At 37.4% G+C, this 13531-nt stretch overlaps 1 protein-coding gene across 2 annotated transcripts in view; it reads right to left on the minus strand.

Moving 5' to 3' along the window:
• The window catches only part of EFCAB7 (EF-hand calcium binding domain 7), a 55728-nt gene that overhangs the window by 11470 nt on the left and 30727 nt on the right, over nucleotides 1-13531 (minus strand). For both annotated transcript variants that reach the window (XM_045835491.1, XM_045835490.1), the window contains 3 exons: nucleotides 13191-13348; nucleotides 12158-12291; nucleotides 4966-5114 (listed from right to left, as the gene is read on the minus strand). In XM_045835491.1, the coding sequence (XP_045691447.1) occupies nucleotides 4966-5114; nucleotides 12158-12291; nucleotides 13191-13348 (441 nt within the window). The remainder of the gene's footprint in view (nucleotides 1-4965; nucleotides 5115-12157; nucleotides 12292-13190; nucleotides 13349-13531) is intronic.

Below are 13531 nucleotides of genomic sequence, written 5' to 3' on the forward strand. Positions count from 1 at the left end.
TCATCTCAATGAACACGGTTTGTAAGCCAGCCAGTGTCGGCTCGTCACTTTTGAAAGTCAAACAGTCAAGGACAGATTCATGTCAATTGATACACTCCTGAGTGCCAAACAATCAACAGTCTCACCCGAGTAACCATGCTTTCCCCCAATCCTATATAAATAAAATGCGTGTTCTGCTCTGCGTGAAGAGAATGTAACAAGCCAGTGCAGATTTCCCATATAGTAAGCAATCAATTCAGTTTTTAATATTAAGAATATAAACAAATGTACTATTATCTAACATGTGGTCTGAAACTCTTAAATTCTTTACTTTAAACCAGAAACAAAAATATAGAATTTAAGAAGGCCTGACTTCCAATAAAGATGGAGATGTCAGTAAACATGCTTCATCTCCTCCCACAACTACAGAAAAAATTACACCAACTAGACCATAAAACAAACATCACCCAGAACCATCAGAAAATTGAGCTGTATGGAAGTCTGACAATCAAGGATTTAAAGAAGCCACCTTCATCCAGAAAGGTGGGAGGGGTGGAGATGTGAAGATGGACAGAAAGGCACAGATTTGCAGTGTGGCTTGGAGAGGTGGTAGAATGGGTGGTCCCACATTCACATGCGGTAGATAAAAGTTGGGAGGTACCTCAGAAGTGAAGGATCCCAGCCCCTGGCCAGATCACACAGCTCAGGGTTCCAGCACCAGGAAGATAAGTCCCCATAATTTCTGCCTGTAAAAACCAGCAGGGGTTAAGGTAGGGAAAAACTGCCAGATTTTCAGAAGACTCCTTTTAAAGGGCCCATACAGACTTAGGACTTACACAAACCCATCCCCTCTGGGATTCAGCACCAGGGCAACAGCGGGAAGGGCACCAGTAGCACATGGGAAGTAAGTAAAGAGACTGGAAACAGGGCAAGTGCTTCCTCCTGGGCAAACCTCCAGAAGTCAGGCAGCATCACTGTCCCTTCTCTGAGCCCTCCCCTGACAAAGAGTCACAAAGCTGTAAAATGAGTTGCCCCACCCTAGAAACTACCTAAGGCTCTGCCCTACACAATCTACAGGTGCCTTTTCTACAATTTGCCATGCTACTAAGAAAGGGAGTCAAACCAGCTCTCCCTAATACATAGAAACAAACCCAAACACAGGAAAACTGCCAAATTAGGAGACAAAAAAATAAGGCCCAAATGAAAGAATAGAACAAAACTCCAGAAAAAAGAACTAAATAAAATGGAGATAACCAATCTATCAGATACAGAGTTCAAAACATTGGTTATCAGGATGCTCAAAGAACTCATTATGTCATATGACAATAGCATGAAAAGACACAGGCAGAAATGAAGGTTACATTAAGTGCAATGAAGAAAAATCTACAGGGAACCAATAGTGGAGAGAATGAAGCTGAAACAATTTGGAACATAAGGAAGAAAAAAACATTCAATCAGGTCACCAAGAAAAAAAAAGAATTCAAAAAATGAGGATAGTCTAAGGAGCTTCTGGGGCAACTCCAAATGTACCAACATTTGAACCACAGGGATGACAGAGGGAGAAAAAGAAGAGCAAGAAATTGAAAACTCGCTTGAAAAAATAATGAAAGAAAACTTCCCTAATTTGCCGAAGAAAATAGACAAGTCCAGGAAGCACAGGAAGTCCCAAACAAGTTGGACCCAAAGAGGACCACACCAAGACACATCATAATTAAAATTCTAAACACCGGTCAAGATGGAGGTGTAGGTAGACACATGGTGCCTCCTCACACAACCAAAATAAGGTCAGCAACAATTTAGAAACAAGATAACAACCAGATCTGACAGAAAATTGAACTGTATGGAAGAGTTAAAATATACACATTCATTCAGACTGGCAGGAGGGGCAGAGTTGGGCAGCCAGGCAGAGAGGGGTCGTGGCACAAAAAGTGACACATAACACATTTGGGGCATGTAAAGCATCCCAGGCACATAAGGCATCCCAAGCTCACAAGCGGCTGGCAGACCCAGCAAGGCGGCGACTGTGAAATGAGGCACTGCACACAAGGCACCTGGCTGTCCGCACCACATTTGCGTGCAGATAAACCAGGTGAAATTGGGCAGTGAGACAGACTGCACCACCCAGGGTCCCAGTGCCGGGAAACAGAACCTCAGGACAATCATTGAAAACACCTGTGGGGGGTTGAGGCACACGGAGAGACTCCCAGCCTCACAGGAGAGTGCACTGGAGAGACCCACTGGGTCCTAGAATGTGCACAAGCCCACCCACACGGGAATCTGCACCAGAAAGGCCCAGTTAGCTTGGGAGAAGCGGCAGAAGGGACTGAGATCCAACGGAGAGAGGAGCGAGCGCTGCTGTTTCTTCTCAAACCCCGCCCCCACATACAGCGACACATCCCAGCAACTAGGTTGCCCCACCCTGGAGAACGCCTAAGGCTCCGCCCCTCATATGTCATAACAGGCATGACCAGACCAAAGGAAAAAAAAATGAGATGGCTCAAACAGAAATGAAAGCCTCACAACTAGTACTTTTAAGCGACCTAGAAATAGCCAACCTATCAGATGCACAGTTCAAAACACTGGTGATCAGGAAGCTCACAGAATTAATTGATTTTGGTCACAAATTAGATGAAAAAATGAAGGCTACGATAAGAGAAATGAAGGAAAATGCACAGGGAACCAATAGTGATGGGAAGGAAACTGAGACTCAAAACAATAGAGTGGACCAGAAGGAAGAAAGAAACAACCAAATAGAAAAGAATGAAGAAACAAGAATTCAAAACAATGAGGAGAAGCTTAGGAACCTCCAGGACATCTTGAAACGTTCCAACATCCGAATTATAGGGGTACCAGAAGAAGAAGAAAAGCAACAAATGGGAAAGTTATTTGAACAAATAATAAAGGAGAACTTCCCCAATCTGGCAAAGGAAATAGATTCCCAGGAAATCCAGGAAGCTCAGAGAGTCCCAAAGAAGTTGGACCCAAGAAAGAACACATCAAGGCACATCATAATTACATTAGCCAAGGTAAAAATGAAGGAGAGAATTCTAGAAGCAGCAAGAGATAAGGAGACAGTCACCTACAAAGGAGTTTCCATCAGACTGTCAGCTGATTTCTCAAGGGAGACCTTGCAGGCAAGAACGGGCTGGAAAGAAGTATTCCAAGTCATGAAGGGCAAGGACCTACATCCAAGATTACTCTATCGAGCAAAGCTTTCATTTAGAATGGAAGGGCAGATAAAGTGCTTATCAGATAAGGTCAAGTTAAAGGAGTTCATCATCACCAAGCCTTTATTTTATGAAATTTTAAAGGGACTTTTCTAAGAAACAGAAGACAAAAAACATGTACAGTAAAATGACAGCAAACTCACAATCATGAACAACCACACCTAAAACAAAAACAAAAACAAACTAAGCAATCAACTAGAACAGGAACAGAACCACAGAAATGGAGATCACATGGAGGGTTAGCAACAGGGGAGTGGGAGGAGGAGAGAGGGGGAAAAGGTACAGAGAATAAGTAGCATAGATGGTAGGTAGAAAATAAACAGGGGGAGGATAAGAATAGTATGGGAAATGTAGAAGCTAAAGAAATTATGACACATGGACATGAACTAAAGGGGGGGATGTGGGTGGGAGAGCATGAACAGGGTAGAGGGGAATGAAGGGGGGAAATGGGACAACTGTAATAGCATAATCAATAAAATATATTTTAGAAATGCCAAAGGTTAAAGGTAAAGAGAAAATCTTAAAAGCAGCAAGAGAAAAGAAGAGAGTTACCTACAAAGGAGTTCCCATAAAACTGTTAGCTGATTTCTCAAAAGAAACTTTGCAGGCAAGAAGGGACTGGCAAGAAGTATTCAAAGTGATGAAAAGCAAGGACCTACGACCTAAATTACTCGACCCAGCATAGCTATCATTTAGAATGGAAGATCAGACAAAGTGCTTCCCAGATAAGGTAAAGCTAAAAGAGTTCATTGTCAACAAGCCATTAATACATGAAATGTTAAAGAGACTGACTTACGAAAACGAAGATCAAAATTATGAACATTAAAATGGCAACAAATTCACAACTATCAACAAGTGAATCTAAAAAACAAACTCAGCAAACAAGCAGAACAGGAACAGAATCACAGATACAGAAATCATTTGGAGGGTTATCAGCTGGAGGGGGAAGGGAAAGTATGGGGGAAAAGGTACAGGGATTAAGAAGCATAAATTGGTAGGTATAAAATAGACAGGGGGACGTTAAGAATACTATGGGAAATGGAAAAGCGAAAGAACTTTTATGCACGAACCTTGGACATGAACTAAGGGGATGATTGCTGGAGGGAATGGGGGTACTGGGTATGGGGGAGGGGAAAAACTGGCACAACTGTAATAGCATAATCAATAAAATATATTTTAAAAAAGAAGTAAGGCCTAATTTGTATTATTCCTCTGGATTATTACAAGACTTATTCAACTTCTATATCTATCATGTTAATAAGTAATAATGATGACAGCTAATATAAACACAGTGCTTTAAATGACAGAAGCACTGACTCAAGTGTTTTACAAATATTGATTCAAGAAGTATCTTTGTCAAGAAATCAGAATTCCAGTTTTCATACAGGCACATTCCTCTTATTCTAAGAGAGCCTTTATTCTGTTAGGACAAAGAGCTTTCCCATAGAGATGAGACTTTAGCAACTCAAATAGCCATCACCAATTAAGAAATATAATTTTTTAGATTACAATTTTTTCCTGCATATCATATGTTCAAATTGCTTTGTTCCTGAATTATTCAAATGTCTGTAGTAACTAAATTTCAGCCCCAAATAGGAATTTACATAAACTAGCAAAAATGTGCTGTTGTACTCATGATTCATTCATACGCTAAACGTCAAGAATTTGAGTGCCCAACTCAAAAGTCATGTGTCAAAATGTTCACAGGGTAAAATATTATGTATATTAAACCTACTCCAAAACTTTCAGATTGCTTTACCTCTGTTAATTCCAGTGCTTTATTGTAGCCCATCGAGAGAAGAGTAACCCAAAGGTCACGAGGATCTCCTTCGCGATCGTTTGCTTCCATTAGATTCAGATCCATAAAGCCCTGTCTTGTTAGTTCATTCTTCTTTGTATCAAAATTCTCTGTCAAAGCAACCAAAAGTTTTCTCATATAACATAAAACTCATACATTTAATAAAATGTCTATTTTATATTATTCATAAATGTTTATTATTCATAAATGTTCAGGCCTTATGAATCTGTGAGCCATGTAAAAGTGGAATAAGAATGACTCAAAACATGCTTGGGAGATACCATTCTAATTTCCCACAGCTCAGCATAATAACCATCACAGTGCATGATTCAGTTTTTAAACAAAATCTGAAGCTATAATGTAAATCTATTCCAAAATTAAGATAAATTGTGATTTTTCTGGGTAAATTCTAATCTACCTGCTTATATAGATACTAGTATATATTTTAAAAAATTAAAATGCTTTATATAAATTTGCCACTTACATACAGCAGAACTTAGGAGAATTTGATGTGATACCCCAAAACTACTAAGAAGAGACCTGGGAATAGTGCCAGATCAAAGAGGTTGCTATATGCCTAATTACTCTGAATTACTCTGAATTGTCCCAGTCCTTAAAACACTGTTAGATAATAGGAAACACTTGGAGTTCATGAATGTCCTAGACAAATATAAGCATGTCCATTTAAACATTATTGTCAAGCAAAACTAAATTAACCTAGAAGCATCCAGCTATGTATAGTACCTGACTTTGTCTATAATATACATAATAAATAGCTACTCATTATGGATTATATTCTGTTAACTGCTCTAACAAGATTCTATTTTCCAACTCCGATCTGTCATATACCCAGGGCAAATGGGTACTCTTATTTGAGGTAGCTTTTCTTATGCATTATAGTAAGAAAAGCAGCAGAGACATAACTGTTTAAAAATTGTTGACTGAATAATAGTTTAAAATATTTAGAGTTGGAAAAGTGACTCATAACTCTTGCACCAAAAAGTAAATGAAGATTAAATTTGATCACAGAAATGGTAGTCACTAAAATGGAGGTTGGAGCTACTTATGTAGTAAAGCAAAATTTAAAAATACTGATATTTGATATATAATCCAAGGAAATTAGTACTTTCAAAAAAATGTATCCAACCTGGCCAGGTAGTTCAAATGGTTAGAGCAACATCCTGATATGCCAATGTTGTAGATTCGATCCCTGGTCAGGGTGCATATAAGAATCAACAATGAATACATAAATAAGTAGAACAACAAATTGATGTTTCTCTCTCTCTGTCCTCTCTCTCTCTAAAAATCAATAAATAAAATTTTTAAAAAATATACTTAGATACTGTACTATAAAGACTATCAATAACTAATCTACTTTCAAAACTTAAAATTTTCAATCCTCCATTAATTTTTTGAACATGTATTAACATATCTGACTTCAAGACCTACTTTAAAGCTACAATAATCAAGATAATTTAACACTGGCAAAAAATTAGACAAAGGATCAGTGGACTAGAAAAGAGATCTTAGAAATAGATCCATACAAATATATGCAATTCATATTTAACAAAAGAGCAAAGTCAGTTCAATGGAAAAAGGATAGTCTTCTCAACAAATGGTGCTGAAACAACTGCATATCTATATGCAAAAATAAATAAATAAATAAATCTATGCAAGGACTTTACATCTTTCACAAAATTTAACTAAATTGGTCATAGGCCCAAAACACAAATCTAATTTCAAGACAACAGGAGAAAATCTGGGTGAGCTTATGTATGACTATGAGTTTTTAGATACAACACCAAATGCATGATCCATGAAAGGAAAAAATTGGTAAGCAGGACTTTATTAAAATTTAAAAGCTTCTGCTCTGCGAAAGACAATATTAAGATAAGGAAAAGACAAGCCACACACTTCGAGAAAATATTTGCAAAGTAGATATCTGATAAACATTTGTATCCAATATATACTAAGAGCTCAACAATAAGAAAACAAACATCTTAATTAAAAAATTGGGCAAAAGATCTGAAAAGACACCTCATCAAAGAAGATATACCGATGGGCAACAAGCATATGAAAAGATGCTCAATGTCATATTTCATTAAGGAACTGCAAAGTAAAACAATGAGATATTACTACACATGTATTAGAATAGCTAAAATCCAAAAAAAATGAAAGTACCAAATGCTGACGAGGATGTGGTACAACAGGAATTCACTGCTCTTGGGAACGCAAATGGTACAGCCACTTTGGAAAATATTTTGGCAGTTCTTTCAAAGTTAAATATAGTTTTATTATACCATCCAGAAATCACTGAACTGAAATGACTGAAATGAGTTGAAATGTACGTACACACAAAAATCTGCACATTTAGTGTTTATAGCAGCTATATTCATTATTGTCAAAAATTGGAAGAAATCAAGATGTCCTTTAATAGGTGAATAAATGAACAAACAGTGGTACCTTCAAACAATGGAATATTTTTCAGTGCTAAAAAGAAATGAACTATCAAGCCACAAAAAGACATAAAGGAACTTAAATGCATGTTGCTAAGTGAAGGAAGATAGTTTGAAAAGGTTATGTACTATAATATTCGAATAAAACCATACTCTGGAAGAGGCAAAACTATACAGACAGTTGAAAGATCAGTGTTTGCCAAAAGTTTGGAGGGATGAGTAGGTTGATAAATAGGTGGAGCACAGGGGATTTTTAGGGCAATGGAATGATTCTACACGATATTGTAATGCAAGATACATAAAATGATATATTTGTGAAAACCCACAGAATTCTACAATACAATATAAACCTAATATAAACTATTGATTTTAGTTAATAATAATGCATCACTATTGGTTTATCAATTTTAACAAATGTACCATATTAATGCAAGATACTTAAAATAGGAAGAATGGTAGCAGAAGAAGAAAGGATATTTGGGAGAGTTAATCTTTACTGTAAACCTGAAACTTCTCTAAAAATAAAGTCTATTAATAAAAAAAATAAAGGTAACTCTAAGTCTAAAAAGTTTACTTCTTACAGATAAATAATATTTTCTTTTTATTGAGAAAGATGAATAAAATTGATATTATATATGACTAAAAATATAAACATTTCAGAACCTACAAAACCTGTTTCTTTGCAGTATTTTTAATGTTGACAAAGGAGACATTCCCCCCAAATCATTTTCAAGTCAGTCATTCTTGGGGATATTTTATAGCATGGTAATTATGGTTTTGGAGTCTGAGTGCCTGGGTTTGAAATTCAGCTGTGATTTTTTTTTTTTTTTTTTGCTGTGTAACCATGGTCAAGTGACTTACCCTCTTTGATTCTGTTTCCTTATTTGTAAAATGAGAATACAGCACACAGTTCAGAGAGCTGATGTGTAGAAGTGCTTCCACCCGATCCATGGCAAGTTCTCAAAAATGTTAACTATCAGGTCAAGATGGTGACATAGGTAAGACCAGCTTGCCTCTTCACACCACCACATCAGAGTTACAACTGAACTATAGAACCACTGTCATTCACGAACATTAGAAATGGAGCTGAATGGAAGTCCTATGGCTACAGAATTAAAGAAGAAACCACATCAAAAATGGTAAGAGGGGGGAAGACGTGGAACAGACTGTTCCCACACCTGCATATGGGGCATAGAAATCACAGTCTCAGTCCCACACTCAGGCTTCCCAGCCCGGAGTTCTAGTGCCAAGGAGATAAGTCTCCACAACTTCTGGCTATAAAAACCAGCAGGAACTGAGACTATGGAAGACAGAAACTTCTAGAGTTCCAGGAAGTTCCTTTTAAAAAGCCTGCGCACAGACTTTCTCCCTCAGAGCTCCTGTGTGGGGGCAGCAGATTGAAAGTCATCAGAGACATATGGGGAGGAACTGAATTGTCCAGCATCAGGGCAAGAGCTGTGGGGCAGCTTTCTCCCAGACAGAAGTGCTAAAAGAGGCCATTGTTCCTTCTCTCAGCTCTCCCCCCAAAAAGCCACAGACCTAGCAGGCAGGCACCGTATCTGAGAATCCATTAACCTGGCTCATACTGTTTACCCCACCATGGTGATTCGCTGAGGCCCTGCCTCAACCAACCTTCAGGCCCACCCAACCTGTTTTCAGTGGCGTTTCCATACCAATGGCCTGTATTAGCCTATGCTTCAGATTTTCATAAATTTTCTCAAACAAGCAGCATCAGGTTTCAGTGATCCCCATACCTCTAATTGGCCCTAGGCCTGGCACTTGCTGCAGCCAGCCTTGGTTCACAGCTTGGCCTCACCTGGGTACCTCCAAGCCCAGCACAAGTAGTAGCCATCAGCATGTTGCCTTGTAGCTTATGCTGTGTGACCCTAGAGAGAACACAGGCAGTAGCTGACCTTGAACCTGCCAACAGCAACCAAGGCTCAACCACAAAAGGAGGGTGTACATAGCTCACACTGTGGGCACACCTTGAATACCCAGCTTGGATGATAGGGGAGGCTATACCACTGGACCCTACAGGAAACCTACTATATTAGGCTACTCTACCAAGCCTGGGAGATGTATCAGCTTTACCTAATACATAGAAACAAACATGGGAATGCCACCAAAATGAGGCAAAGAAACATGGCCCAAATGAAAGAACAGATCAAAACCCCAGAAAAAGGGTTAAACGAAATGGAGATAAACAATCTATCAGATGCAGAGTTCAAAACATTGGTTACATGGATACTCAAGGAACTTAGTGAGGACCTCAGCAGCATAAAAAAGATCCAGTCAGAAATGAAGGACACACTAATTGAAATAAAGAACAATTTACAGGGAAACAACAGTAGAGTGGATGAAGCTGAGAATCAAATAAATGATTTGGAACATAAGGGAGCAAAAACACAAAAACAAAAACAAAACAAAACAAAACAAACAAAATAACCAAGCAATCAGAACAAGAAAAAAGAATCCAAAAAAATGAAGATAGTGTAAAAGGAGCCTCTGAGACAACTTCAAGTGTATCAACATTTGCACCATGGGGTTGCCAGAAGAAAGGGCAATAAAATGGAAACCCATTTGAAAAAATAATGACAGAAAATTCCCTAACTTGGTGAAGGAAATAGACACATAAGACCAGAAAGTGCATAGAGTTCCAAATAAGATGAACCCAAAGAGGCCCACACCAAGACACATCATTATTAAAATACCAAAGCTTAAAGACAAAGAGAGAATCTTAAAAGCAGAAAGAGAAAAGAATTAATTACTTATAGGAGAGCTCCAATAAGACTGTTAGCTGATTTCTCAAAAGAAACTTTGCAGCCTAGAAAGGACTGGCAAGAAATAATCAAAGTGATGAAGAGGAAGGACTTATGACCAAGATTATTCTAGCCAGCAAAGCTATCATTAAAAATCTCTATCATTTAGAGAAAAAGCTGCCCAGACAAGAAAAAGCTAAAGGAGTTCATCACCACCAAACCAGTATTACATGAAATGTTAAAGGATCTTCTTTAAGAAGAAGATAAAAAATACGAACAATAAAATGGCCATAAATATATATCTATCAACAATTGAATCTAGAAAAACCAAAATAAACAAATTGAACAGAAAAAGAATCAGAGATACAGAGAACATTTGATGGTTGCCAGATATGAGGGGGGTCAAGGGGTAAGTGAAAAAGGTGAAGGGATTAACAAGTACAAATTGGTGGTTACAGAATAGTCATGAGGATGTAAAGTACACCAGGGAATATAGTAGCTAAAGAACATATATGCATGACCCATGGACATGGACACAGTATGGGGACTGCCTGACGGAGGGAAGGGGCTGGGTGGTGCATAGCAAAGGGGAAAATTGGGACAATTATAATAGCATGAACAATAAAATACAATTTAAAAAATGTTAACTATCAGCCCTGGCTGGTGTAGCTCAGTGGATTGAGCGCAGTCTGCGAACCAAAGCATCGCAGGTTCAACTCCCAGTCAGGGTACATGCCTGGGTTGCAGGCCATGATCCCCAGCAACTGCACATTGATGTTTCTCTCTCTCTTTCTACCTCTCTTCCCTCTCTAAAAAATAAATAAATAAACTCTTATAAAAATGTTAACTATCAATTCTCCCAACTTAATTAATTATTAAACAAATTTTATTTATCAACAATTTTCCCATAAGAAATCCTAATTATGAATCAATCTTACAAAATGTGCTCTAATGCCAATAATAGAAAGCAAAAAGATTATTTAACTAAAGATACAAGATAATTACATCATTCTAAAAATAATACACTATTAAATGAATTATCAATCTTGTTAGTCAAAATTTAATATTATAAATCAATGTACATTTCTTGTTATTGATTATGCTATTAAACTTTCAGTTAAAAAGAGATATATTTTTAAAACCCTTTATATTAATATTTCTACCTTGCTTTCTGTTTAGATAAACAGATTTGTCAGACTCCCACCTGGTTCACTGACTTTGCCAAGCTTAAGAACCAGAGGAGTAGGACATAGTACTACCCCAATGATTGAAATACATGAGTTAATCTATTTCTTGACTGCATTTGGGCCTCCTCAAACTTCTTGTTCTGTGACCTATAGTTGGCTATGGCTTTTTGGTCTTCCCTTTGACTTTTCAGTCTTTGTCTTAAATACAAATTCCCACACTTCTAAGTGACAACTGCTTTTGCCTCATTCAAAGTATTTTTCTTTGGTATTTTGGTTTCCATACTTCCATCGTTGCACTTTTTAAATGCAAATCAAATACAACAAACCAAAGAATTATTAATAGGTTAAACAACTTTCTGGAAACCTCTTAATTTTTAGTAAAATTCTAGTCTATTAGAGCTCTTTGCTGCCCTCTCCTGGGCACAGTTTGGGACTCTTGACCACTGCGGTCCCATAGGTATCAAGGGCTAGGACAAAGTTTTTACATTCTAAGCTCCAAAGAGCATAGGTTGAAAATAAAATTACAATTAAGTACTTTAATTCATATTTTCTTTTGATTACTACGCCAACTATCAACTTAAGTAAAATAAATGTTTAAGTTTTTATGGTCTACAAACAATGCTACTACTTTTAAACTGTCCTCATTGTTATAATAATATTCCATGGAGAAGCCTGACATTTTACTTCTTAAGAATGAGAGTGGGGGCTATATATTTTTAACATATCCATTAAGAAAGAGAAAAGTGCTTACCTCTGCAGACAGCCCAAGCATCTTCGTCACATTTCTCACCACTTGTTCTCAATTCAAAAAAATTATATTCTTCAAGGCTAAGAAGACCATTTCCATCTAAGTCAATTACTTCAAATATATCTGATAAAGTTGACCTAAAATTATAAAAATAGCATATTACTTCTTTTCTTCAAGGTAACTTGACTGAAGCTTTCTATAAAACAACTTTCAAAAGGAAGTAATATCAAAGCACTGAACAATTTTTGTGAACTATAAAGCTAATGTATCCAAATATATATACACATATATATTTATAACTGAGTTTCTTCCCTCATTTTTTACAGCCTTCTTATTTTTTATATATTTACTTATTTTTAGAGAGAGAGGAAGGGAGGGAGAAAGAGAGGGAAAGAAACAGCAATGTGTGGTTGTCTCTCACATGGATCCCACTGGGGACCTGCCCACAACCCAGGCACGAGCCCTGACTAGGAACTGAACTGGTGACCCTTTGGTTCACAGCCCATGCTCAATCCACTGAGCTACACCAGCCAGGGCTCCAAATATATTTTTTAATTCAGTCTAGTTTTATATGAGACAAAGAAGTTTCTAAAGCAATCAGTATTTCAACACATAGAAGGTTCTCAATTGTTAGTAGTCCCCTTCTTTTCTTTCTCCAACCTATTTCTTCCTTTCTACCAGGTGTTGTGTATATCTAGGGTTTTGGAGAACTACCTAAGTGCTTGGATTTCATATTTGACAGTTATCTAAGTCAGTGCAAGTGGCAGGATCTAGATGTAAGGCTATGCCTACTAGAGGAGAAATTGGTAGATGTATGACTAAAACTGACTTGCTAAGTGTGTGGAATCCAGAAATGAATGGCAACCCCAGACCTGTGAATGGAGGGTCACTTTCAGATGACTAGTAAAGACTTGAATTATTGAATTACAATAATGGGGTAGGGGTGGCAGCTCCAAAGGAAAGGGTGGAAGATAGGCTGCTAATGTATATATCCAGTCTAAATGTTATAGTTCTAACCTTAGGAAACAAGACTTACCTAAATTCCTTTGTAAGAAATAATTCTCCTGTTTCATCTCTATGTACAAGCTGGGCTTCTTCTGTTATTGGTTGTATTTCTTTCCTCAGCCTACAGCCAGTGGTGAAAGGAATTAACCAGTAAATCCCAGGTCCTAGTTCACCAGTCCATCCAAAAACCTTTTTTGAAAAGAATTTAAAAAAAGAAACAACCACCATTAAGTCTCAATTACTTTTAATCTTCCTCCTGAAAAAGCATGAGAAATATTTTTTAAATCAATATTCACCAATTCTATATAGTTCTATCAAAATCTTTTCAGTGGTAACCCTCATATAAGACCATTAGATGTGCAGCTTTGTGGT

This window comes from Phyllostomus hastatus, unplaced genomic scaffold (assembly GCF_019186645.2).
Source record: "Phyllostomus hastatus isolate PE091 unplaced genomic scaffold, TTU_PhHast_1.1 phas_contig_209, whole genome shotgun sequence".
Lineage (NCBI taxonomy): Eukaryota > Metazoa > Chordata > Mammalia > Chiroptera > Phyllostomidae > Phyllostomus > Phyllostomus hastatus.